This window comes from Delphinus delphis, chromosome 1 (genome assembly GCF_949987515.2).
Source record: "Delphinus delphis chromosome 1, mDelDel1.2, whole genome shotgun sequence".
Taxonomy (NCBI): Eukaryota; Metazoa; Chordata; class Mammalia; order Artiodactyla; family Delphinidae; genus Delphinus; species Delphinus delphis.
This window is the reverse complement of record NC_082683.1, coordinates 24,093,143-24,118,703: the sequence shown is the minus strand read 5'-3', so window position 1 is coordinate 24,118,703 and position 25,561 is coordinate 24,093,143. Positions and strand designations below refer to the sequence as shown.

General features: G+C 55.7%; 1 protein-coding gene across 1 annotated transcript in view; it reads left to right on the top strand.

The window, feature by feature from the left end:
* Positions 1 to 19,944, top strand: part of SDC3 (syndecan 3) — a 38,319-nt gene extending 18,375 nt beyond the window's left edge. The window contains exons 2-5 of the mRNA XM_060017770.1: positions 10,093 to 10,210; positions 11,803 to 12,416; positions 14,638 to 14,929; positions 15,893 to 19,944. Coding sequence (XP_059873753.1) covers positions 10,093 to 10,210; positions 11,803 to 12,416; positions 14,638 to 14,929; positions 15,893 to 16,059 — 1,191 coding nt within the window. The 3' untranslated portion in view covers positions 16,060 to 19,944. The remainder of the gene's footprint in view (positions 1 to 10,092; positions 10,211 to 11,802; positions 12,417 to 14,637; positions 14,930 to 15,892) is intronic.
* The last annotated feature ends 5,617 nt before the right edge of the window (positions 19,945 to 25,561 follow it).

The following is a 25,561-nucleotide window of genomic DNA, read 5'->3' as shown; positions in this document are numbered from 1 at the left end:
GACAGGGTCCTGCCCAGGATCACATAGTGATTAGAAAAGTAGGTAATGTGGGTCTGTAAGGGTGATCCCATTCACGGTATTCACTGAACAAATATTGATGGAGGCCAACTGTGTCCCACTCACTGCCACCAGGAGCTGTTGGAGGGGGAGATAGGCATTAGACAAGGAGGTAAGTAAACAAGCTAATTTCAGGCAGTGGTGAGCTATGAGGAGTAAGCCTGGTGTTGACAGTGATGGGGTGTGTGGGGAGGTCACGTGGATGCATTTGGTGGTCAGGGAGGGCCTCTCTGAGGAGGTGAGCTTTGAGTAGGGACACCAAGTCACGCCCCAGCACTTACTAATTGCCTAATAACTGCTCATCATGTCACAGATGGTGTCTTGGTGTGTTGGGAATCATCATTCCCATTTCATAGGTGGGTAAACTGAGGCCCAGTGAGGTGAAGGAACTTGACCAGAGCTCTCTGGAAGCCAGGACCAGAACATCTAACCCCACACTGGGTTGTTCTGGGAAACGTGGGCCCTTGCCGAGTCTGTTGGCAGGGATGGTTGCAGAGCCTGGAGACTCAATCCCAGGGGCACCTGCTGGTGAGTCATGGGGTGGTGGGTGGGGCTGCTCAGTGGAACCGGGCCACCTGTCATGGGAACAGGGCTTGTCTTCCATTTCTTCTCATTCCCAGACAGTCCATCTCTCTGTCTGTCTCTGTGCAGGGGGTTGGGGAGGGTGGGGTGGTAGTGTGTAGACTCTGAAGCTGCCAGCCACCCACCCCGAAGAAATTCCTGGTGGGGGAGACTGGTGAGGACTGGGTGTGTGCTACAGTGTGCAGAGCAGGGTCCTTAGGGTTCAGCTAATCCAGGGGTTCAAATCTGGGTCCATTGCTGTGTGACTTTGGGCCAGTTGCTTCACCTCTCTGAACTTTGGTTTGCCCATCTGTGAAATGGGGACAGTAATCTCTCACCAGTAAGATGTTTGTGAAGAGAAATGGGGCCATGTGCATACAGTGAGTGCTCCTCTGTGGGAGCTGTAACGGTTGTTCATGGTCAGGGAATAACGGCCCCAGGCCTTCTACAAAAAAACATCCTGCTGTGTCCCCACTGGTGGTTTAACAGCCTCCTCAGTCTCCTCATCTGTAGATGGGGACAGTAGTACCCGCTTCCCAGGGTGGCCAAGTGCATTCCATGAGAATCTGGTAGAAGGGGCCCACTGGAGTGATGGGAGATGGTTGGTGGCCCCTCCTTCCCCAGTAAATGACAACACAGTGGAGGCAGAGTCCCCAGGAAGGGACTTCAGAACAGGCAGGTGGTTGGCATGCGGCAGCCTCACAGGGGAAGCAATGTTTGAGCTTCCTGAGCACATCCCTGTCTTGTTGACTGTGGGTCACCGGGTGTCTAGAATAGTGCCTGGTACACAGTAGGTGCTTAATAGATATCGCTTGTACTGACTTTCTGGTGGAGTAGGTGCTGGTCAGGCAGAGATGTGGAAGGGTGTTCAGGAAGCAGGAACAGCATGTGCAAGGCCTGGAAGGAATCCATAAAGGATTCAGTGTGGGAGGAGCATGGGAGCTGGGCAGCTGGGGGCCTCAGTGGGTGGTCCTGCTCTCAGACACAGCCTTGGGGACAGGAATAAATGAGCGGTGTGAGTCAGGGTGGCCGAGAAGGTGATGCTAGAGGGCAGGTGGCTGGGATGGATGGAGCAGTGACAGTGGGGGGCGGGGGGGGCGGGGAATGCCCCAGCCCTGAGTTGAGGAGAGGGCTGGTGTTCCCAGGGTTGTGCTGCCGTCCTCTGTCCAGGTATAGGTGGCAAGGGTGAGCAGCTGTAGGGTGGCCAGCCTGCACCCTGGCTGGGGCCGGCGGGGCTGGTGGGCCGGGAGCTAGGCTGATGGAGGAAGCTGGCGGGTGGCCCGTGGGCGAGGTGTCTGAGCGCTGTAAGCCAACCGTGGCGGCCAGCCGGTGAATGCCGGGGGAGGGAACCGGGCTCTGCTAAGCCAGCCAGTCTGCAGTGAGGTGCAGCTACGGAGCTCCGGGCCACTGGGCCTGCCAGCTCCCTTGGAGGCTTTTGTGTTCACTTCCTTCCTGCTGGTTCCTCTGTTTGCTCCTAACTCACGACCAGCCTCAGTGGGGTCTCAGCAGAAGGAAGGGGCCAAGGAGTTTCAGAGACCAGGGCACTGCGGGCATGGTGACTCAGAAAGAGCGTGCTAGTTCTCATAACAAAAGTACTCTTGAGTTTATTGTAGAAAGTTTGGAAGATACAAACAGGTCCCGAGTAAAAAATGAAAAACTACCTGTAATCCCACCACCCAGAGAGAGCCTCTGGGAGCCTTTAGTCTTGGAATTCAGTGTTTAGAAATACACTTTGGTACTGAGTTCATTAAAACAGGATCAAGTTCTACGTATTTTTTTTATAACCTATTTTTAAATTTAATGATAATAGTATTAATAGCCAGCATTTATGGAGCAGTTCCTTAACGTGTGGGCACCCGGAGTCTCCTACAGTGAACCCCAGGAGGTGGCTATTGTTATCTTTGTTTACCAGGAAAACCAGGCCGAGAGTTAAGTACCTGTCCAAGGTCACCCAGGTATTGAGAGACAGAACTGTTCGTATGATCCTATCAACAGCTGTGCTGCATTGCCTCTTGACAACCAGAGTGTACATTCTCCTGTCCTTGCATATTCTTTGAAACAAGTAAAAAAAAAAAAAAAAAAAGCCTTTCGTTATGCATTTATGCCTTTTAATGACTTAGACAGTGTGGATTTGTGAAAACACAGTTCTTGATAGCTGCATAATATTCCATGTCGTGGTTGTGCCCTAAGTTATTTAACTAGTCGTCTGATATTGGGAATGTAGGTTATTTCCCCTTTCTCTCTCTTATAAATAACACTGCCCTGGCTCTCTTTGACCTGAGGGCTGAATTCTTGGACACCCAGAGTGTCCAAATCAGAAAGGCACTTAGAGCACCAAGCTGACAACGGGTTCATTTCCCAATGGGGCAACGGAAGTGCAGAGAAAGGGGGAGGGGGCTTGTCTGGGTCTGGGAGGCTGCGGCCTCCTGAGCCAGGATGCTGCTAGCTCTCTCGTCCAGTGTTGATGAGAGCAGTGCCACCATGGGGAAGGGGGTTCTGGAGAGGGTGGTGGGAGCACAGGGGTGGGTAGTGGCGAAGGTGATGGGGGTGGTGGGCTGGAGCTGATGGAGTACGGGTGTGGGGTAGGGAGGGCTCTGCTGTCGGGAGGTCTCTTGCAGAGCAGTTGGCTCAGGTGGGATGGACCCAGAGGGGTGTTTCCTGCCCTCTCAGTTGCCCTTGTGGGCGGTCTGGGGGTGGGTATTTGGAAGAAGGGTGGTGGGAGGGTGAGTGGGTGACAGTGTGTGTGTCTGGGCTTTGCTGATTGTTTTGGGTGGGGGGGTCTGTCAAGTGGGCCTCCTCAGCCCTTCCTCCCCCTGCTTCTCCTCCAGACCCCTCTGCTCTCTGGGACTTGGGCTCCGTGGCCCCTTCCTGGCCGATGCAGCCTTCGCGCCCCTCACCCCTCCGGCAGCCAGTGAATGTGGTGGGGGCTCGGTTCCCAGCCAGGGCAGCTGTGGATGGGTAGGGGGTGGAGACTGAAGCGTCCCCCTTCCTGGTCCAGGCTCTCCATTGTGTAGCCCCCTGGCTGTCCTGCTGCCCAGAGCCTGGCCCCGGCCCACATTCCTGTGGTGACGCTCTGGGTCTCCGGGTTGGAGCTGGTGAGCGTGAGGGGCACTGAGTTCTCACAGGACTGAGGGCCTTTTGGGGACGGGGGCTGGTGGGGATGGAGCCTGTGGGGATCCAGAGGGCTCTGCTGAGACCACCGTGCTTCTGGGATCTAGTGTTAAGTCACTGTGTGTCGTTGGACAAATCACTTTACCTCTCTGAGTGCTGCTTGGCAGGCTAATTCCCCACCACCTGCCCCTCTTATCCCCCTCTCTGAGCCTCAATTTCTACATCTGTAAGAAGGGAGAACTGAACTCAGTCATCACTCAGGCCTGAAGGTGAGAAGAAGGTACCACGGTAAGACCCCCGAATGGTTACTGAGTGCCGGCTGTGTGCTGGGCAGCAGGAGGGCTTCTGGCGCATCATCTTACTTGATTCTCACGACAGCTCCATGAAGAGTATCTCATTATTTAACCAAAGAGAGGCTCAGAGAGGTTGAGTAAGTTGCCCAGAGTCACCCAGCAAGTAAGCAGAGCTGGACTTGAACCCAACACTTGAACCTGAAGCTGGGCTCCCAACCCCTGCTCACATCGCCTCCAGTCACCGGGAGAGTGGAGCCTGAGACTGGCTAATGTGGGGAAGGAAGCTCGGGCAGAATTCGTTATACTTGATTTTATTCTTAGTTTTTGCGGCATGATTAGCACTGCACAGGGTGCCGGGCTCCTGGCCCACCTACAGCTGACCTAATTTGTGTGTCCGCGCCTGTTTCTGTAGCTCGCCCTTCCTCTCCCCGCATCCAGCCTCTCCTTTTTTCTTTCTCTGCATTCTCCCCTGCTTTGTGGCTTTGGCGATGCCACTTAGGCTCTCAGGAATAGCCTCATCTGCAGCATGGAATAGCCTCATCTGCAGCATGGGTGTAATCATCCCGATTCTACTCCCCGCAGGAGGCTGGTGAGGCTTAAATGAGATAAAAGCTTCAGAATTCATAATGGAAGTATTAACATGTGCCTAACAATAATCACAGCTACATTTATTTATTCAGCTCGCAGTGTTGGGTTCTGTGCTCAGCCCGTTACCTGCATGATCTTATTTGATCCTCACGGCACCCCTATGAGTAACATACTGTTATTAGCATCCCCATTTTACAGATGAGAAAACTGAGGTGCCAGGAGACTCGGTGGCTTGCCTGATGTCCAATGGGTAGTGAGGGAAGGAGCTGATTTATTCTGGCTTTAACCTCTGTGTTATCCTGTTTCTCTGGGAAGGCTCATGATGGGGGCAGGGGCAGGTGGAGGGAGCTGGGCATGAAAGACCCAGACTTCTGGTCTCCAAGGAGGGCTTGGAAGGAGGCTGGGGGCCGGAGGAGGGAGATGCCCTGCCTTTCTACCTGAACATGTCCCCCCCACCCAGCCCCACTGGAGAGGGATGGCAGTGGAAGTTACCCACCCATCCCAGCAGTTCTAAAACTATGGAGAGGATCAGGTAGGCGTGGGGGCGGGTGAGTGACAGGCAGCTCTGGTCACTGCTGGTCCCATCAGGTCAGAGAGCCTGAGGTACTTCTTTGGGTCAAGGCTGTGGGTCAGCTCAAGGTAGGATGGTGGCAAGGGGGCAGTGAGGAAAAATGGCAGGGGGTGTGCCAGTCCATTGGGCAAGGTTCCATGTCTCACGCCGGCATTGTAGGTGTGCTTGTACATACCCCAGAGGGAAAGTGTGCATGGCGTGTGTGCACGGTGTGCATGTGTGGAGGGGAGTGGGATGCAGGTGTTAGGGGCCTGTTGGTGGGTGATTGAGATGGGGTACATGTATGGTGCAGTGGGTGCTTTTTCAGGGATGCATGGGTGGAGCATGTGGGGAGCAGGAGTGGGTATTTGGGAGCATTTGGGGTGTTTGCCATGTGCGGGCGTGCGTATGGTGTGCGGCGGTGTGTATGGTGTGCGGGGGTGGAGGGGTGGTAGTTTTGAGCTGAGATTGTCCAGGGGCTGTGGGTCACAGGTGTAGGAACCCCAGATGAGCAGCAGATTGGGGGCTACCCAGGAGTGTTCAGGGCAAGGGTTCCAGGGGCTAAGGACCCGTGCTCATGTCTCAGCTCTAAACCCCAGCCTCAGTGCCTGCATCTGTGAAGTGGGGATAATAAAATCCTGGGAGGCTGGGATGGTTGAAGGCGGTGGTGCAGGTAGAGTTCTTCCAGCGCCTGACCTGGGACAGGGCCTCCGTAGTGGTGGGCAGAGGCCTCTGGAACCCCCTGAGGACCCTCAGTAGCTCCCCAGGGGAGCTCAGACCTTTACCCACTGCTGGGGGAGCCTCCGGCTGGGTGTCGTGGCCGGGACTGGTGGTGGCAGAAAGCAGAAGGTGCAGGGGCCTCTGCAGTGGGCTGTGTGGGGCGTGTGGGGATGTAAGGGTGAGAAAAGATTGTTTACAGGTCGTGAGGTTTTTGTCAGAGTCCGAGGGTGTCGCTGCCATGGGGAATGTGGGCTGTGATATGTGACTCAGGGGGCATGCTTGGACGTGGGGAGGGTTGGTGTGTGCCACAACCCACGGACGTTGTGTGGGGTGTGTTAGGTGAGGAGAGGGGTGCAGCTGTGTGTGTGTTCATCTAGAGAGGTGGCAAACGGGTGAGCCCACGGTGGTATGTGCCAGGCTGTTGTCTGTGAGTTGTGGTGGGTACACAGGTTAGGGTCAGTAAATGTGGATCACGACTGTGTATGCGTCTGTGCTGGTGTGTGTGCGCGTGTGCGCGCGCACACTTGGGTTGGGTGTGCAGATGTGCTTATCAGGCATGGGAGGGTGTGTGGTTTACCTGGAGGGGGCACAGTTGAGGGTCAGGGGGAGGCCGGCATTTGAGTTTCAGTTCTCCTTTAAGGGAATGGCGTGGATAATTATGCTAATTATGCATGGAATTATGCAAATAGAGAGGTCGTTTGGGGGTCAGAGGCTGTTTTCACCATCCTCCTCTGGCATTTGTGACTTCTGAGGCTTTCCCTGCTGCCTCCCAGGCTCAGTTCCCCACCCCCCCCTCCTCTCTCCTGTCTCCTGTCTCCTCTCTGTAGCCCTAGTAGCTGCAGCTTCCAGCACCCCTGTAGTGTTCCTGGGAGGTCCCCGTGAGCCCTGGTCCCCCAGGGAGGGGTACAGCTGGCACTGAGTAGACTCGGGGAGGGGGCTGGGCAAGATGGCATCATGCACCCCACCCCCACCCGCCAGGTCTCAGGTGTCCCGGTGTTAAGTTTCCCAGGGTGAGCTCAGGGGTGACTGGGTTGTTGTTGGCCATCACCCCTTCTACCCCATCTGGGGGCTGCTTATTATTTGGAAAGAATGTTCTCTTGGATGTAGGCTTGGAAAATCACTGAGGTGGCCCCTTCCCCAGCTTTGTCTGATGAGCGTGAGGCTAAATTAAGATGTGAGAGAATTCTCTCCCTCAGCCTCCCACTCTTGCCTTCCCTTTCTCTCGCACACCCAGTCCTCCCTCCACTCCCTCCTCCCTGTCCCCCCACACCGCCCCTCTGACCCCCTGGCTTCCCTCTGTCCTTGCATCTCTGTCTCCATCCAGTGTCTGCCCCCACCCCCATCATTCTCTCTGTTCTTCCATGATCTCTCCCTTTCCTGTTCCCCCCCAATCTCTGTGGGGATCTGGAGCTCCTGGTCCTTAGCATGGAGGAGATGGTTGTCATGGTAACGGTTGTCATGCCGATGGCTACTGCGCTAGGGATGAATAGTATCTAGGTGAGAGCTACCTGAGTGGAGGCTGATGGGTTCACAGGAGGTTCCATACTCGTCTCTGAGCCTCAGAGCTGCACAGTGTGTGCCCCCATCTAGTGCCCGCCCCCATGCATGTGCCTGTTTGCACCCAAAGGCACGCCAACACGCGGGGCCTCTCTCTGCCTTTAGGTGAGTGTGTGTCAGGGTGTGTCTGTATGTGTTCTTTCTATGTCTCTGGGTGTGTCATTTCAAGGGCCTGTGTGGCTTTGCAGGGTATTAGGGGCTGGTGTGTGGTGCTGGTCACTGTGGAATCATGAGGACACCCTGTTTTGGCCCCCGCATTTACCCCACTTTGGGGTTCCCCTGGGACCACAGACTTCTTAGAACCCCTCCTCCCAGCTAAAGGGCTTCCAGCCTTCCCTGGCTGCCTGGAAGGATGGAGAGACAGTGAAGATGGACCTGCTCAGGAGAGGCAGTCTGAGCCCCGTCCCTGCTCAGTCCCCATCCTGCTGCATGTCTCTGGCTTCAGGCTACTTGCCTAAGAATGCAGCAGAAAGTCTCCAAGGGACCCCAGCTTAGCTGGCCCAGGTGGTAGAGGCTGGTAGTGTGGGAGCTTCTAGCCCCCTCACCTCAGGTCCTGGGGCTTTGTTCTTCTGGGAAGTGGGAGCAGAGATGGGAGCTGGGGAAGGTTGGATGGTAGCTGTTCTGAGCTCCTGAAATGTCTAAAATGGAGGAAGACCCAGCAATTAGTCACAGAGCAATTACTCTAATTGTTCCACTCCATGACTCACTGGTAGCAAGTAAATACTGATTAATTCATTATTTTGAGACTGTGTGTGCGTGTGTGTGTGGTAACGGGTATGGTGGGGGGAATCTCCTGGCTCCCTGCCCTGGCCTCCTGCCCTGCGTGGCCTGTGTAGGGCTTTGGAGCAGGTGGTCGAGGCTCGGGGCTGGAAGCCAGAATTGGGATCCTCTCTCTAGCTCCATAGGAACTCCAGAAGGGGGCCTGTCAGGGGTGGGAGTGTGAGAGTCTGAGCAGAGATCACAGCGCCAGTCCAGCCCCTCTCCTGCTCACACACCTTCTATGGCTCCCCATGTCAGTCCAACAGTAGTGACATTCAGACTCCACCTCACACCCGCTGAGCCGCCAAGTTCTGTTTTCACAATATTCTGATGTGCAGTCAGGATAAAACATGACCAGTTTCCAAGATAAAAGTCACCAGCCGAGCACTGAGAGCCTGTGATGGACGGGGCTTCCCCAAACTCAACTCCAGCCTGTCTCTGCCCCACCCCTGTCCCGGGAATTACATCCCCCAACTCCAAGCCTGTTCCCTAACGGATACTTCCTGATACCTACTGTGTGTCTGACGCGGTCTTGCCTCCATCGAGGTGTAGTTTAGTGGGGGTGGGAACAGTCACAGAAAAAGTATATACCCAAAGCCAGCACCGCTCACAAGTAGTGGTAGTTGTGAATTCAGAAGCACAGGATGCTCTGAAGGATCAAAGCAGGAGGGCTTCTCAGAAGAAGCGATGGGGAGCGGAGTTAGCTGGTGGGAAGCTGGAGGATGAGGGGGTGGGAAGGTAGGGTGTTCTCTTGGAGGGAACAGCATGAGTGAAAGAGGCGGGAGAGACCATGTTCCAGGAACAGACAGGGGCCCGGTGGTAGGAATCCAGTGATTGCAGGGGTTCTGAGGGACCCTGGATGAGGCTGTCAGTCCCAGCTGTGGTGGCATAGGCTGTGCTTCCCCACCTCGGAACTTTTGCTTATCCTGTTATCTCTGCTTGAGATGCCTTTCTCTCTCTATTTCAGTTGCTTAAGATCCAAGTGCTAATCCTTTAGATCTGAGCACCAGGTCATCTTTGTCTGTAAGCTCTCAGGGGGCAGGGACTGTGGCTGGGCTCAGTCTGGATCCAGGGTCAAAAGTGTGGTTGGGGGTTTTCGCTCCTGTCTTGGATGCCCTTAGGGCTGGCTCTCAGCCCGGGGTTGCAGTGGGGAGGGATGGTCCAGGCCCAGGAGCCACAGCACCTGGCCTTCCCAGGTTCTGATTTTGGGGGGAGTCTTGGGTCTGGAGAGCAGGACCCTGGGAGAAGCCCCTCTCACGCCTGCAGACTCTCAGGAGACCCTTGGCAGAAGTGAAAGCGGCATCCGTGCCCTGAGCTGACTCTCGGCATTGAGATACTTTGGGGGGAGTGTAGACAGGGGGGCTGACTTTGGTTTGGGGAGGACCCAGGGCTGGATCCCACTCCCTTCTCTCCCTCCCCCACTTATCCAAGGTACTTCCCTCCCAGAACCCCAAACCTCCGCAACACCCATGTCTATCTAATGGGACTAATTGCCCTATCTTTGGGATTTTGAGGTGTGAGACTTTGGGTCCCTAGCGGAGTCCGAACCTTATCATTCACGTGCTCTCTGGTGACCTGGGGCAATGGGGCCTCCCTCCTCTCCACGCTGGAAGGGGTCAGATGGTGCTGGCCACACCGAGGGTGCTGCTAACTGGGCTGAGAACCTGCTTCTCTGAGGTGCACTCAGCACATATTAGCATGCTGCATGCTCGCAACCCAACAAGGCAGGAAGTGGTAACCGGCTTGCTCCGGCTCTCTGTTTACCCCCGTGGAGGCCACATCTGATGCTGTCCCTCCACTGTCACTTGGCCCGTGAGAGTGTCTGTGGTTCCTCTGGGCGTGTCCAGGCTGCTGGCCTCAGGTGCTGAGCTCTGTGCCCGACTCTGCCCTCCCCAGGCTCAGCGCTGGCGCAGTGAGAACTTCGAGAGGCCCGTGGACCTCGAGGGCTCTGGGGACGATGACTCCTTCCCCGACGATGAGCTGGATGACCTCTACTCCGGGTCGGGCTCGGGCTGTAAGTACCCCCTTCCCTTTCCCTGCATGTTGTGTCAGCAGTGCCAGTCTGCCTCCAGTGCCCCATCCGAGGCTGCGACGGCAAGGAAGAGGAACCCTCGCAGGCTCAGTTAAATGGTGGGGGAGGGGAGGGGGGGTCAGGCAGGGGGAGCTCATGGACCTCAAGCAGAGGAAGGGCAGGCCACTCTTCCTGGGGTGGAACCAGGGCCTGGAGGCCTCAGAGCCTAGCATTCCCAGCTCCCCACTGCTTCTGTCTCTGCATCTCTCTGTGCACTGCTTGGGTCCCCTGCAGACCTCCGGCCTCTGACAGGGAACACAGACGCCCCTCAGTAACGCAGTTTTCAGTACTGTTGTGACCACTTGGAGGAACTCAGTAGCCCCTTTTCAGTTGCAGTGGCCGATCCCCAGCAGAGACCATTTGATTGGCTCAGCTTAGGACAGGCGGCCCCCTTCTGTCCAATCAGCGGTGGCCAAGGGCAGGGTTAGGGCAGTGAAGGAAAATGGCAGGTACCTCCTGTGGTGCCTGGGACAACCCAGTTCCGGGGCCCGGTCCAGAAAGGCCAATAGAGTAGCGTGAGTTCAGGGAGGCACACTGAGTTTGAATCCCACTTTCGCTACTAAATAGCTGTGCCACCTTTAGCCGTTTTCCCTCTTTCAATCTATTCTTATCTGTGAATGGTGATAAATATGCCTTCTCAGAGCCTCTGGAAGGCTTCAGTTTAAGACATCAGGGTCTGGCACAGAGAAGGAGCTCTAAAAATGGTAGTAAAAAGGGGTGTGTGTTGAGATCGGGCCCCCTGAGGGGGCAGGACGAGCCTAACGGATGGTAGGGGGTCTGTGCGCTTTGGAACCGGCCACGTACAGCTCCTTGTCTCTAGTCTTCCCACTTTAGCCCACTCCTGTAAGCCTCTTGTGACCCATCCCGATGGGTCACATCTCTACTGCCAAACCTCCTCCCCACCCCTCCTCTGCCTAGTTCAGGCCCCTGGGAGCTGCTGTGGCCTCTCTCTCTCTCTCTCTCTCTCCCCCCTCATTTTCTCCCGAGGCCCTCCCTTCACTTGTCCTGGCTTGGAGTCCGGAGTGCTCAAGCATCCCCTGTGGGAGAGGCTTGTTCTCCCTCTTGCTCTCTGCCTGTGCCTCCGAGGGAGCCTTGGTTTACCCACCATGTGTGTTCATGTAGGTTGTACCCATGTCTGACTCTTCCCAGAATGCCACTCCCCTCTTCCCCTCCTCACTGCAACCTCCAGCAAGATTTGCAGCCAGTAGGTCCTGAGTTGCCACTGCCTGGATTCAACCTGCTGGAAGCTCCAGGCTGGGTGGGCTGGAATAGTCAGGGAAGGCTTCCTGGAAGACCTGGTCCCTTAGAACTTTTGGCTAGGCAGAGAAGAGTTGGGGAACATTCACTGGCTGTCAGCCAACTGATAACTGTTGGCTACATTGTGCCTTCCTCCTTTCCCTCATCCTGTCCTGGGAAAATTATGCAAAGTGTGAGGGTTGGGAGGCCCCCATCTCGATGGCCATTGCTACCTGGGATCCTCATGCCCCTCAAATCACCCAGCTCCCGAGCTCTCTCCTCTCCCCCTCACCCCCCAGACTTCGAGCAGGAGTCGGGCATCGAGACAGCCATGCGGTTCAGCCCAGATGTGGCCCTGGCAGTGTCCACCACACCCGTGGTGCTGCCCACCGTGGACATCCAGCCTGTGGGCACCCCGTTTGAAGAGCTCCCCTCTGAGCGCCCCACCCCAGGGCCAGCCACCAGCCCCCCATTGGTGACCGAGGTCCCAGAAGAGCCCAGCCAGAGAGCCACCACCATCTCCACTCCTACGGCAACCACGGCTGCCACAACCACAGGGACCCCAGCTGTGGCCACAGTGCCCGCCACAGTGGCCACCGCCGCCCCCAGCATCCCTGCAGCACCTCCTTCCACGGCCACCACCTCCATCGTAAGGACCACCGGCATACGGAGGCTTCTGCCTCATCCACTGACCACGGCAGCCACAGCCCGGGCCACCACCCCGGCGGTACCCTCACCTCCCACCACAGTGGCTGTCTTGGACACAGAGGCCCCAACACCCAGGCTGGTCAACACAGCTACCTCCAGACCAAGGACCCTTCCCAGGCCAGCTACCACCCAGGAGCCTGACATCCCTGAGAAGAGCACCCTGCCCCTGGGGACCACTGCCCCTGGACCCACGGAGGTGGCTCAGGTGAGTGGGTGGGGAGAGGACAGGGAATCAGAGCAGAGAAGGGTGGGTCAGGGCCTGGGGGAGGGAGGATGGAGCTGGGCAGGGGTGAGATCTAGGAGGTTCTGAAGATGAGCCAGACAGGGATGGGGAGGGTAAGATAGGCCTGAGGCCGGAGGGCCAAGGCTGGGGGTGAGATACAGGATGAGGAAAGAGATTGAGATGGATGGGGATGGAAGAGGGACCAGGCCTGGGTCTTTAGATGTTGGGACAAGACATCAATGGGCAAGGAGCTGGGTGAATGGGAGTGTTGATGTGGGGAGGGGCCAGGGGCCTGTGTGTTCTGATTAAAAGCACAGACTCAGGAGCCTTGCAGCCTGGGTTGGAATTCTTCCACTGCCATGTGCCTTCAGGAAGTCACTGATCCTTTTTATACCTTTGTCTCCTTATCTGTGAAAAGGAGAAAATCATCGAATGCAAATCATAGGGTTGTGAGAATTAAGTTTCCCAACATATCCAAAGTGCTTAGAACAGTGCCTGGCGATACTAAGTAAGCTAAAAGTTTCACTTTTGTTATCGTCATCGTTGTTATTATGCATCTGAGGGGGATTAAGAGTGGGGCTGCGTGAGAGGAATACTGCATCTGACATTCGTGGAGTGCTGCCTGGGTGGCAGGCTGAGTGCTGAACACGTTACCTGTGCCATCTCCTCTCCCCCTCACACTCACCCCACGGGGTGGCACTGCCGTCATCCTCCCTTAATGGTGAGGCCCCTTTCCAAGGCTTCACAGGCAGCAATGGCAGACTGAGGATTTGAACCTGGCAGTCAGCTCCAGAGCTCCTCGTGTGTGTGTGTGTGTGTGTGTGTGTGTGTGTGTGTGTGTGTGTGTGTGTGTGTGTGTGTGTGTGTGTGTGTGTGTGTGTGTGTGATTTGAACCTGGCAGTCAGCTCCAGAGCTCCTCGTGTGTGTGTGTGTGTGTGTGTGTGTGTGTGTGTGTGTGTGTGTGTGTGTGTGTGTGTGATTTGAACCTGGCAGTCAGCTCCAGAGCTCCTCGTGTGTGTGTGTGTGTGTGTGTGTGTGTGTGTGTGTGTGTGTGTGTGATTTGAACCTGGCAGTCAGCTCCAGAGCTCCTCGTGTGTGTGTGTGTGTGTGTGTGTGTGTGTGTGTGTGTGTGTGTGTGTGTGTTCGGATGGGGAGGTTGAAGGGAAGAGGATGAAGATGTAAGGAATGCTGGGATGGGTGGGATCAAGGAAGTGGCAGAAGTAGCCTGGTCCCTGCTGGGTGTGCTGGGCAAGGAGGGCATGTAGGGACGTTGGTTGGGGTATTAAAGCCCTTTGCCTCCGTCTCTCGAAGAGGAGGGCCCTCAGGCTATGGAGCTGCCTTCGGGTCATCGTCAGGCCCTCCGACTCCCCAGCCAGCCGCAGCAGGACGCAGGCCCTGCTTTTTGCTCCTCTGAGCAGTCGGGACAAGCTGGTGTTTCACAGATGCTTGGCCAGGCAGGCAGGGGAGACAGTGCTAGGGCACTGAGACCAGGTTGCTGGTGCAGCCTCTGCTCACGGCCTTTCCTTGGCCTGGACACCAGACCCACGCTCTCCATGCCCACTTGGGAAGCAGCTACATCCCTGCATGATCCTAACTCTGGTCCTGCCTCCATGTGGTGGGAGCCATTGAGATCTGTGGTGCTCTTAGACTGACCTTCAGGCTAAGGGACTCACACCTGCCCTAGGCACATGGATCCAGGATCAGGCCCACGTATTTAAGAGCTGCACCCAGCTGTCCCCAAGCAGCAGTCCCTGATAGGAACCCCCTAAGGATTGTTAGAAAGGCAGCTGGAGAAGGAAGTAATGGAGATGGGGTGGGGACCGGGATGTGTCCAGGGTGAGAATAGAGGCAGTGTAGTATAGTGGTTAGGAACACAGATTCTGGAGTTGGATAGATCTGGATTTTAGTTCTGCTTCTACCACTTACTAGCTGAGTGTCCTTGGGCAAGTCATTTAACCTCTCTGGGCCTATTTCCTGCTCTATAAATTAGGGGTAATGATACCTCCTTTATGAGGATATTGTGAGGATAAAACGCCCATGATGTGCTTAGCACAGGGCCTGGCACATGGCGCATGCTTACTGAGTGTCAGCCCCACCCGGGAAGTGGCGTGGTGGCAGTGGGCTTGTGTGCATGTGTGTATGGCTGCGCTGTGGCAGGGGGTGCTGGGGCCTGGCTCCTGGGCTCATGCTACCCTCCCTACAGACCCCAACTCCAGAGTTCTTCCTGACCACGATCCGGGATGAGCCAGAGGTGCCAGTGAGTGGGGGACCCAGTGGGGACTTTGAGCTGCCGGAGGAAGAGACCACACAGCCAGACACAGCCAATGAGGTGGTGGCTGTGGGTGGGGCCGCGGCCAAGCCGTCACCTCCACCTGGGACGCTGCCCAAGGGTGCCCGCCCAGGCCCCGGCCTCCTGGACAATGCTATCGACTCGGGCAGCTCGGCGGCTCAGCTGCCCCAGAAGAGCATCCTGGAGCGGAAGGAAGTGCTCGTAGGTGAGACTTGGGGCCTGGGAGGAGCCCAGAGGGGGCAGCTGGTGGGGCTTCAGTTTGCCCTCTAGGAACCCAGGAGGGAGGGTAGGGTGTGGGTTTCCTAGGAGCCTAGTTTCCTAGGAAGGGAAAGCTGGGGACTCGGGGACCCCAGGATGTACCCTCTGGTTCCTCTTCTGACCTTCTTTATCCCAGGGTCAGACCTCCATCCTACCTCCAGCACTTTCCTCAGCACCCTCCGACCCCTCCTCAGACTCTGCCCTTGACCCCTGCTTCCCTGGACCATGCTGATTCACCCCTCCTGGACTGCAACCTCTGGATCCTAATCCCTGGTCCCATCCTTGGTTTGATCTGCTCCCACCCTTGATGCCAGCCCTGAGGACCTGCCCTTGGCCTTGTCTCCTGAAGAGTCTCTGGATTCATGGTCCAAACCCTGCTCCCCACTTAGGAGCGGTGTGGCCTCAGCCAGGTGCTTCACCTTTCCAGGCTCCCTTTTCCGCATCTGTGGAATGGGGATAATCATTTTGCACTTAATCAATTCTAAGTGCACATCTATTCATATGTTAACCCTTCTGCAGTTGGGATGTGTCCTAGTTTAGATGGCAGAGATTTTTCCATCCTAAGGGTATATAAAACACTGGAGCGTCTTCTGATCGATGGCATCTTACATTTGATGAGGACCGTAGCACAGCACCTCCCTCATAGCACTGTGTGAAGACTCCATGCATTCGTGCGATGAGAACAGGTGATTAGAACAGTGCCAGGCTGCAGTGAGGGCTGTAAAGGGCAGCCAGTGCTGGTGTTTTAGCATTGACTCCAAACTTCACTCCAACTCTGGTCTCAGGTTCGAGATTCCCAGCCCTCTCCCAACTCTTGCCCCCATCCCCCAGGGCCCTCTGCCCTCTCCTCAGGCTCTAAGCTCGTCCCACCCTGCCTCTGGCTCTTGACCTCTGCCCTCTTCCTCCACAGCTGTGATTGTGGGCGGGGTGGTGGGCGCCCTCTTTGCCGCCTTCCTGGTCACACTGCTCATCTACCGCATGAAGAAGAAGGACGAGGGCAGCTACACGCTGGAGGAGCCCAAACAGGCGAGCGTCACATACCAGAAGCCCGACAAGCAAGAGGAGTTCTACGCCTAGCGGAGCCAGAGTGCCTCCCTGTAGCCTCAGCGCCACCCCTGCGCCCACTCCCTGGCCCAGAGCCACCAGTCCCACCCTGGGACTGGGCCTGGGAGACAGCCTGGCCCCAGTTCATCTCTGCCACCCTCCCAAGGTCTGCCCAGACTGCCAGCTTCACACAGCTCTTCCCCAAGGGACAGGGGGCATTGCCATCTGCTCCAGACTGTGCCCTTATGAGCTCATCACTTGTTCGCCCCCACCAGCCTGGGGCTTTAGGACCTCATGTCAGGTGGACAGGAGGAAGGAAACTCCTGATTGGCTGGTGGAAGAAGGGGTGGGGCTTAAGCCCCAGCCTCGCCCCGTGGGGCTGACTGAGGTTTCCTTCTGGGGGCAGAGAGGCACTCAGGCTGGTTTCCAGGACAAGCATTTGGCAAGCTCAGCCCTTGAAATCATTGAGACACTGCAACCTCTTGCTTCTCTCCCAGGCCCCCTCCCTGCCTGGGTGAGACAGTACCCCTCACCACCAACCTGTATTGTCCTGGCCTCTCTGGGCTTGTGGGGTCGTTTTCCCTCACCCTTGCCCGTTGCACATGCACCCACAGGCTTCACCTCCTTCCCGGTCTGCCCCTGAGGAATCGGCTTCCCGAGAGGGCTCTGGCAGCCACTGGTGAGGAGGGGCTGGGCTGCTTGGACCTCCTTCCGAGTGGACTCTGCACAGACACTGTCTCCCACATGGTCACACGTATTGTCACACACAAAGCACGCAGTGACAAAATCATATGCAGTCTTGAGCACCCAGCCAATCCAGACATGTCAGAGACACACACGTTCTTCCAAAGAGGTTTATTCATTTCTTACGTGCCCCCAAATGCTTATGACAATGCAAGTCACTAATCATCGTTACCCAGTGGTGACGGTGTGGCCTGCCTCCCTCTCTGCCACACTCCTCCCACCCCCCACCCACCCATACACCTGACACCACACACGTTGCCTCCAGCTTTCAGGCTCACTGGGGAGGGTGCCATTAGGCCAGAACAATCAGCCCATATTGGGTCCCCTGAGGTGCCCTGTCACACTCAGCCCTCACGACACCCTCACCAACCACATTGCCACCGACCCTGGCAGGTCTGATGCAATCCCACGTGGAGGCAGTCTCACCCACACAGCCCCGCTCTCACACTTGGACACTTGCCTTTCCTGGAATGAAGTGCGGTGTGGGGGCCATTGCCACAAGCCCCCTCAGGATGTTGCACACCTGCTGAGCCTGGCTTCACCCTGCCTGCTTCCCTCCCCTCTGTAGCCTGCAAAGGGCTTGCTCGGGGGCAAGTCCCCCACTTGCTGAGGAAGGCAGACTGGTTCCCGGAATTCAGCCTTGGGCTGGGGAGGGGGCTTGGGTCCCCCAGGACCGAAGGCCCCGGGTCGGGAGGGAGCATGTGGTGGGGCTCCTGGGCTCCCTACATCCCCCTCCTGCTCTGAGCTGGGGTCCAACTCTGCCTCCCAGGACACAAGTCTCCAAAGTGCCTGTGAGGGTGGGCCCTGCGCCTGGGCCCTCTGCGCCCTCTCCCTTTGGCCTTGCCGGGTCCACCTCAGCCCCACCCCTGGGCCCCTGGGGGCCTCCCGTGGACACCTGCCCATTCATTTGGCCAGACAACCTGGCGGTTGTCCTGGCTGCAGCTGGAAGCAGCCCATCCAGACGCACTGCCCCAGGCCGAGGGCTGCGGCCAGGCTGGAGCGGGGGTGTCACGGGCCGCAGCCCGCCTCCCCCGTCTCTGTTACCCTGGCAGATGGGGCCTCTTATGTAGATACTTTAAATGTGGGGCCACGAATCTCCTATGGGGGCTGTGCTTGGTGGGGCCTCTTGGAGCCGAGGGATGTGGTCTGAGTTGTGACGGTCTGGGCCTCACACCCCCACCCCTTGCCCACAACCCAGATTCAAGTCAGGAGACCGGGTTTTATTTCTGTTCCCTTTTCAAGACTCGCTGGCAATAGACTTGTGCAGGGTGCGGGCTGGGGGTGCCTGAGGCGGTGAGGGTGAGGTCCCGGGGAGCTTTGCAGCCTGTCTTTTCCACTGTCCTACTCCCAGGCTGGGGCTCCATCTTTCAGACTCGCAGGCCCCCTGGGCAGGGCCTGGAGGCTGGTGAGGAACCTAGCTGGTCCCACTCTTTGAGGGGCAGGAGTAGGGGGAGGCCTCCTGGGCCCACGATCTGTTGGAGGTGACCTGGCCTCAGTCATCCCTGGAGTGTAAGGGCTGGGGGACAGGAGAGACCAAAGTCCCAGCCTCCCTCTACCCTGCTTCCTGGCGGGCTGCTGTCTTGGGGCAGCAGCTCTGGTGAGAAGGCCTGGGCAGGCCAAGGCTGAGAAGCCAGGGAGCGAGGAGAGGGGATCTGGACCACCCAGGGGAGCTCTGGGTTGCTGCGTCTGGGGTAAGAGACCCAGCAGTGGGCACAGCCTCGGCATGGGGCTGGGGCCCGTGGTGGGTGCAGGGTGGAGCACAGGACGGCTGAGCAGGGCGTAGGCTGGCTGGAGTGGGCTCAGAGGGGCTGCATGGGTCCAGCCTGGCCCCAGCAGGCCTAACTCCTCATGCTCTGTGGGCTGGCTTCTAACTTGGGGCCTCCTGGCACCGGCCTTTTCTCTGTGTCCTTAGCATTTGTGAGAAGAGGCCGAGGGCCTCGTTCATGGAGCCCTGGAACCAAGAAAAATGTCCAGGCTTTACCTTCATGAAGTTTCACACCATCCGATCAGCCCAAATCCATCCCAGCCAGCCCAAGTCCAGCGCAGCGATCCCAGAGTGGGCGATCCCAGAGTGGGCGATCGCAGAGTGGGCGGTACAAAGGACGAGCTGGAGCTCTCCTACGTGCAGTGTGAGTGCAGGCCTCACCCTGCTTGGATACATGGTGTGATGCGTGCAGGCCCTGCCCAAACATGTCCCCAGCCACCCCGGTGCTCCTGGGGAGGGCGTCCTGCAGGGCCCTGGCATTGCCGGGAAACGTGGCCAGTTCCAAAGGAAGAGGGAGCGTGTGTGCTTGACAGCCTCCCTGGGGCCTCAGCTGCCAGAGAGTGCAAGGCGGGCTGGGGCCACCCTCAGCTGTGACTCCTAGAGCCCAAGCTCTGTCTCCCCAGGGGGCCAGAGGGATGTCTCCCCTGAAGGGTTGGTCCCCTTGTTCGGAAGCAGATGGGTGGTCACCGGGGCCGGGCTGGGCAGGTCAGCCCCTCCTGGGGTTGGCGAAGCCATCTGTCCAGGCTTCCAAGCTGGGGCCCTGGGCACGGGGAGCAGACACACCTCTGCCTCATGGGACAGGAGTGGGCACTGCCTACTTGGCGCTCCTGAATTTCTTCTCCTGACAGCCACCACCCTGGACTTGCTTCCCCAGGCCTCCTGCCTGTAAATAGAAGCCCACAGACTGTGTACAGATTTACAGAGACGCCGAGGCTGGGCCCCAGAGTTGCCATCTAAGGGCTGATGGCCCCAGCATCCCCCGGGTACCCACCAGGCAACTCAGCGCACCAGCCCCAGCGTGGCGAATGCATGTAAATATTTTTCGTAGGCAGCAGTGTGGCTCCGGAGAGCCCCCTGAAGACAGTGTCCCTCCTGTGCGTCCCTTCTCCTATACGATCCCTCCAAGAACCCGGCCTGGGGTGGGGGGAGTTTGTCCTTCCCTCCCCCAGGCCTTCCCTGCCCCTTCTCTCCCTCATAACCTGTTTATTAACCATACCTGTCCTGAGTTCATGGCCAAAACTTTAAATACGAAAAAGCGGTGGAAAAAGAAACCAAGGCACCTGCCCCACTGTGGGTGCTCACCTGTCCCAGCCTTGTGAAGGAACTGTGGTTTTTCTGTTTTGTTTTTTTTTTTAACACTTCCTGTGCTGTGCCCATTTATAAGAGGAAATAAAATTAAACCGAAATGATGTCCTGTGGTCAGAGTGTGAGATAAGCATGGAGGTCGTTTGGGGAGGGGCAGCCCACAGTCCCATTTGGGCCTCAGCCACATCCCCCTTTAAAAGAAATTGAGAAGCAAGCAAAGAAATTTGAGCGACAGCCCCTCGCGGGAACCGTTATGGTGAAAGCTGCTCTTGGTTGAGAGCGTTTGGGAAGCCGTGGAGCTGACTGCGGCGAGGCTGAGTGGGCGCTGCGGTTGGGCGGGGTTAGGCTGTGGTGACACCGGGGGCCCTGTGGTCCAGCCCCAGGGGAAGAAGAACTGTGGTTTCCAGCCACAGGAGAGAATCTGGGACCGCAGGATATTGGAACTGGACTGGCCAAGGCGAGATGTCTTTGGCGTCTAGAGGGCCTGGTTTCAAGCCTAGGGGACGTTTCCGAGCTCTGACTCGAGAAGCTACTTGGCGTGAGGCTCAGTGCTCTTACCTGAGAAATGAGGTGAGCGTTAACAACATCCCCAAGTACTGTGTGAGGAGGACCACTCGGCACGGTCAGCCTCAGCTCACGGGGTCTTGGATGATGGTATTGGGACAGAAGTGAACCCGGGACAGGAGGAGTTCCGTGGCCTGGAAGCCCAGATGGCCTCCTGGGATCACAGGGTCATGGAGCTGGGAGGGCCTCAGAGCCAGCCCTGGGCCCCTTGGGGTAGAAATCCCTTCTTCAGTGCCTCCTGGGGGACTTCCCTGCCCCCCAGCACACCTCTTATGACGGGGACTTGGTGCACCCTGGGGACCAGGTCACTCTGCCTGTTGAGAAGTCCTTTATTTTTAGCCCAAATCTGCCTCTCTTGTGTTTCCTTCCTCTGGTCCTCATTCTTCTCTGGAGGCACACAGGGCTCTGCCCCCTTGCTGTGGGATAGCTCCAGGCACGAGTGTCATGGTCAAAACCCTTCCTCCTCCAAAGGAAACCTCTCCATGTCCTCTAGAGATCTAGTCATCTTAAAATGTGATACTCACACAGGGTCTTGATGGTTCTGGGGTGGGTTGGAGGCTGAGGCCCCTGGATTTGGTACAAGATCCTACCCATCCTGCCCTCCCTTCACTAAAGTTTCTTGAGCGCCCCCAGGTGCCCTCCTGGTGAGCACTTAGATCTACTCGGGAGAGAGCTAAAAGCCAGGGTCTCATGACTATGTAATGACACTGGTCTGTGGGGGTGTGTTTCCTCAGCCACCACCTCCAACCACCCCCCACCAAGCATTCCCCTCACTGCCAGACAATTCAGGGACAGAGCCCCAAGGCCTGGGTCCTCACTGTGGGACCTCAGACTGTGTGTGCCCTGACGGTCTCAGGCTGCACGGCTATAGAATGGGGTGAAGGGGCCAGCCTCGCCGTGTTGAGGTTCTCACAGAGGCCTGGGCCCCAGTTAGAAGCCTGCTATGCCATGAGGGGTGGTTTTGCCGCCATTCAAGTCCCAGCTCCTGACATGGTCCCTCCTCCAGGGAGTTTTGGAAGTTGATTCCATCCTCTCTGAGTTCCTATAGCCTGGAGTTATCTTCCCACCTGCAGGGCCCCCACCACCTTCTCATCTGAATTCAAGTGACCTGCATCATATTGTGTTCTCAGCCTGGAAGAGTAAAAAAAGTCTGATCCTGGAGTCGAGTGGACTCAGCTGTGTGCACTTGGGCACAATGCTGTACCTCTCTGAGCCTGTTTCCTCATGTGCGAATGTGGACAATAAGGTCAATATTTGGAGACTCTTGTGAAGATTAAATGAGATAACATATTGAAAGCAACTAGCATGGACCTTGGCATATGTGGCACCCAGCTGCTGGACTTCAATCCCTCTTTGTACAATCAGTCTTTAACAGGCAAACTTTACTCAAATCCCAACTCCACCACTGACTAGCTATGGGACCTTGGGCGGGTTATTCAAACTCCTAGTGCTCAGTCTCCTCACCTGTAAAATGGGCTAACAGTGCCTGCGTCATGTGCATGGTGTTCAGAACCATGCCTGGCATACAGTAGGTGCTATATATTATTCGTGTTGTTCTTCTTGTTGTTGCTGTCATCATCTGCAGGGTCCAGGCTGCTGCCTGTTGAATGAGTAAATGACAAGGAATCTGGGTAGAAATCAAAATATCGGTGTCAGCTCTGGAGTGAACTGTGACTTAGGCTGAAGCTTCTCAGAGCTGAGGCTGATGCCTGGAAATCATCCATGTAGGTTGTACAGATGGGCTGGAAGCTGCTGGGAGCTGGAGCATTTCTCTCTGGGCCCCTTGGCCCAGGGATGAGCAACAAACAGAGGGGGAAGGAGGAAGAATAGCTGATTGTTTCCCGAGGCCCATGAGGTTGCAGACTCCTGCCAAGCTGCCCCAAGAACAGAGTGTGCTCAGCTTCGGAGGGCCGCCCACCCCGTCTCTGCTGGCCTGAGGGTGGGCTCGGGACAGACCGAAGGTCCAGGTTTATTACTGCCAGAGCTGCAAGCCTTATCCACACTCAGGGAAGAAGGAGGCTGGGCCAGAGAGCAGACAGCAGAAGGGATGGGTGAGGCACTGACTGCCAGGCACCGTGAGACGGGCTCGTCTCACATTAGCTCATTTTAGCCTCGTGCAGGTCTGCCCTCCTGACTGGTTTTTGCAAATGAAGAAAGCAGAGGGCTTCCCTGGTGGCGCAGTGGTTAAGAATCTGCCTGCTAATGCAGGGGACATGGATTTGAGCCCTGGGCCGGGAAGATCCCACATGCCGCGGAGCAACAAAGCCCGTGCGCCACAACTACTGAGCCTGCGCTCTAGAACCCAGGAACCACAACTACTGAAGGCTGTGTGCCTAGAGCCCGTGCTCCTCAACAAGAGAAGCCACTACAATGAGAAGCCCCGTGTACCGCAACGAAGAGTAGCCCCCGCTCTCCGCAACTAGAAAAAGCCCGCGTGCAGCAACGAAGACCCGATGCAGCCAAAAAAAAAAAAAAAAAAGCAGAAACCTGAGGCCATAATGCTATTAAAAGGTGTAGTGGGATTCGAGTGTGAGTTTCCACATGGAGTCAATGTTCTTTCAGTTCCACCACCCTTTCCTCCCTCTACTGTTAGTTAGTTGTGTGAGCGTGGGCAGGTTACTAAGCTTCTCTGAACCTCAATTATATCATCAGAAAAACAGATGCACAGGGTATTGAAAGGCTTGAAAGTTACATTAACACATGACAATTGTGGGTGCCTTCCAATTGTCAGAGCCCATTCACAAGACATTATCTCACTTAATTCTTGGAGAGAATGATTCCCCTGCTTTACAGATAAAGACACTGACCCTGTGACCAAAATCCACATTGTGGGACACTTGTTTGGGACAAACCACCCAGCTTCTTCAACTAATAAATTGTAAGGAAGGGGAAAGGAAAAGAGATGGAGAGGGATTTTATAGATAAGCTTAAAAGGCGTGTTAACCGATCCACGTGGGAACTTGGTTTGAACGCTGATTCAAACAAATTCTAAAAAAAAGAGCTAATTATGGGGCAAGTGGAAATTTGAACATTGAGTGAATATTTGTCATAAAGGAATCATTGTCAGTGTTCTTAGATGTGATAATGGCCCTGTAGTTATGTTTTTGTTTTAAAGGGTCTTTATCTTCATACAGACTGAAATTTTGGCAGATGAAGTGGTGGGATGTCTGGGATTGGCTTAAAAAACATGGGGAGGAGTGGGTGGGCGAACGGAGGACATAAGATGGGACTTGAGTTGATAATTATACAAGTTGAGTAGTAGGCACATAGGGGGCTCATTATATTATTCTGTCAACTCTAAGTTTAACTGTTAAATTCTTCATAATAAAATGTTAACAAAAAGAAATTGATTCCCAGGGAGCATGAGGAATTCCCCTGCCACCGCCCCGCCCCGGGAAATGCAGAGCTGGGTCTTCTGACCCCAAGCCCAGGCCCCCTGGCCCTCACCCTATCCCTGCTGTGGACTCCTGGAATGTCATATATTTTCCCTGGCTTGATGTCGTCCACTTCCAGATGGCCAGCACCTTCAAGGGCACCGCTCCCTTCCCTTTTATGGAAACTGGCTCTCGTGAATAGCTCTGATGAAGAAATTCACATGAAACTGTGATGAGTGACGTGGTTTCAGCTATTGCCTCCTCCAGAGGTATTTGCCTTCTGCCAAAGAGAGTAAGAGAAATGGCCCTTCCAGAGTGGGTGTCACAGCTCACAGAGCACTTTCCAGGGAATCCTTGGCCTTGCTTAAAGTCCACATCAGTCCCGGAAGGTGGACTGGTTGGGGAGGATGACTCCTCCCACTTTGAAGGACATTGAACTTGGTCATTTCTCCCCATTTTCATGGCTCTGGCCAAGTCTAGACATTTATTATGTCTCGCTGGAAATACTGAAAGAGAGTGGAGAGATGTGGGCTCTCCACCAGCCTCAGCAAATTCTTCCTGGATCGTCCTGGAGAAGCCACTTTGCTCCTGAGTCTGGCTTCCTCCTCTGTCTAATGGACACAGTGAAGACCACTGAAGAATTTGTGGGGATCCAAAGAGCAGGCAGATCTAAGCGTCCAATAATGACAACCAGAGAACACGTGGATTGTACTTACCACATGCTGGGCATGATCTAAGCATTTAAAATAACGTGTGGCAGGGCCTCCCTGGTGGCACAGTGGTTGAGAGTCCACCCGCCGATGCAGGGGACAAGGGTTCGTGCCCCGGTCCAGGAAGATCCCACATGCCGGGGAGCGGCTGAGCCCATGAGCCATGGCCGCTGAGCCTGCGCGTCCGGAGCCTGTGCTCCGCAACGGGAGAGGCCACAGCGGTGAGAGGCCCGCGTACCACAAAATTAAAATAAAATAAAATAAAATAATGTGTGGCATTTAGAAAAGTGCCTGGCAAGTGCTATATAGGTATTTATTAAATAAAATAAGTTTGCATTATTACCATATTTAATGCTATGGACTGAATTGTTTTCCCCTGGCATAATTCATATGTTGAAGCCCTGACCCCCAAGGCGACAGTATTTGGAGATGGGGCCTCTAAGGAAGTAATTAAGATTAAATGGAGTCATAAGAGTGGGGCCCTGGTCCAATAAGATTGGTGTCCTTACCTGATAAGAAGAGACCCTAGAGAGACTGTGTGCCCCCCTCTCTGTGAGCACATAGGAAAGGCCCACATGAGGGCACAGTGAGAAGGTGGCCATCTGCAAGGCAGGAAGAGAGCCTTCACTAGAAACCAGCCATGTTGGCAGCTTGATCTTGGACTTCCAGGCTCCAGAACTGTGAGAAAATAAATGTCTCTTGTTTAAGTCAGTAAACCCAGTCTTTGGTATTTGGTGATGGCAACCCAAGCAGACTAACGCATTTAATCTTTACAAAAACTCTGAGAGGCGGTAGGTACTCTTATTACTCTCATGTTTACAGATGGGGAGACTGATGCATGGAGATTCTGAGAAGACTAAGGGTGTAGATAAGAAAATGGTAAAACCTTTGACCAAGAAAATCTTTGGTCAAGAAAACCTTGACCCCTCTCCACCCTTCTCCTGGCAAACTCCTATGGGTCCTTCAAAGCCCTACTCCAACATCACCCCCTCTGGGAACTCCCAGGCAGCATTAGTCCTTGTGGCTGGAAAGGGGAGGAAGAGAGGCCAGGAGGCAATACTTAGACCTGGAAA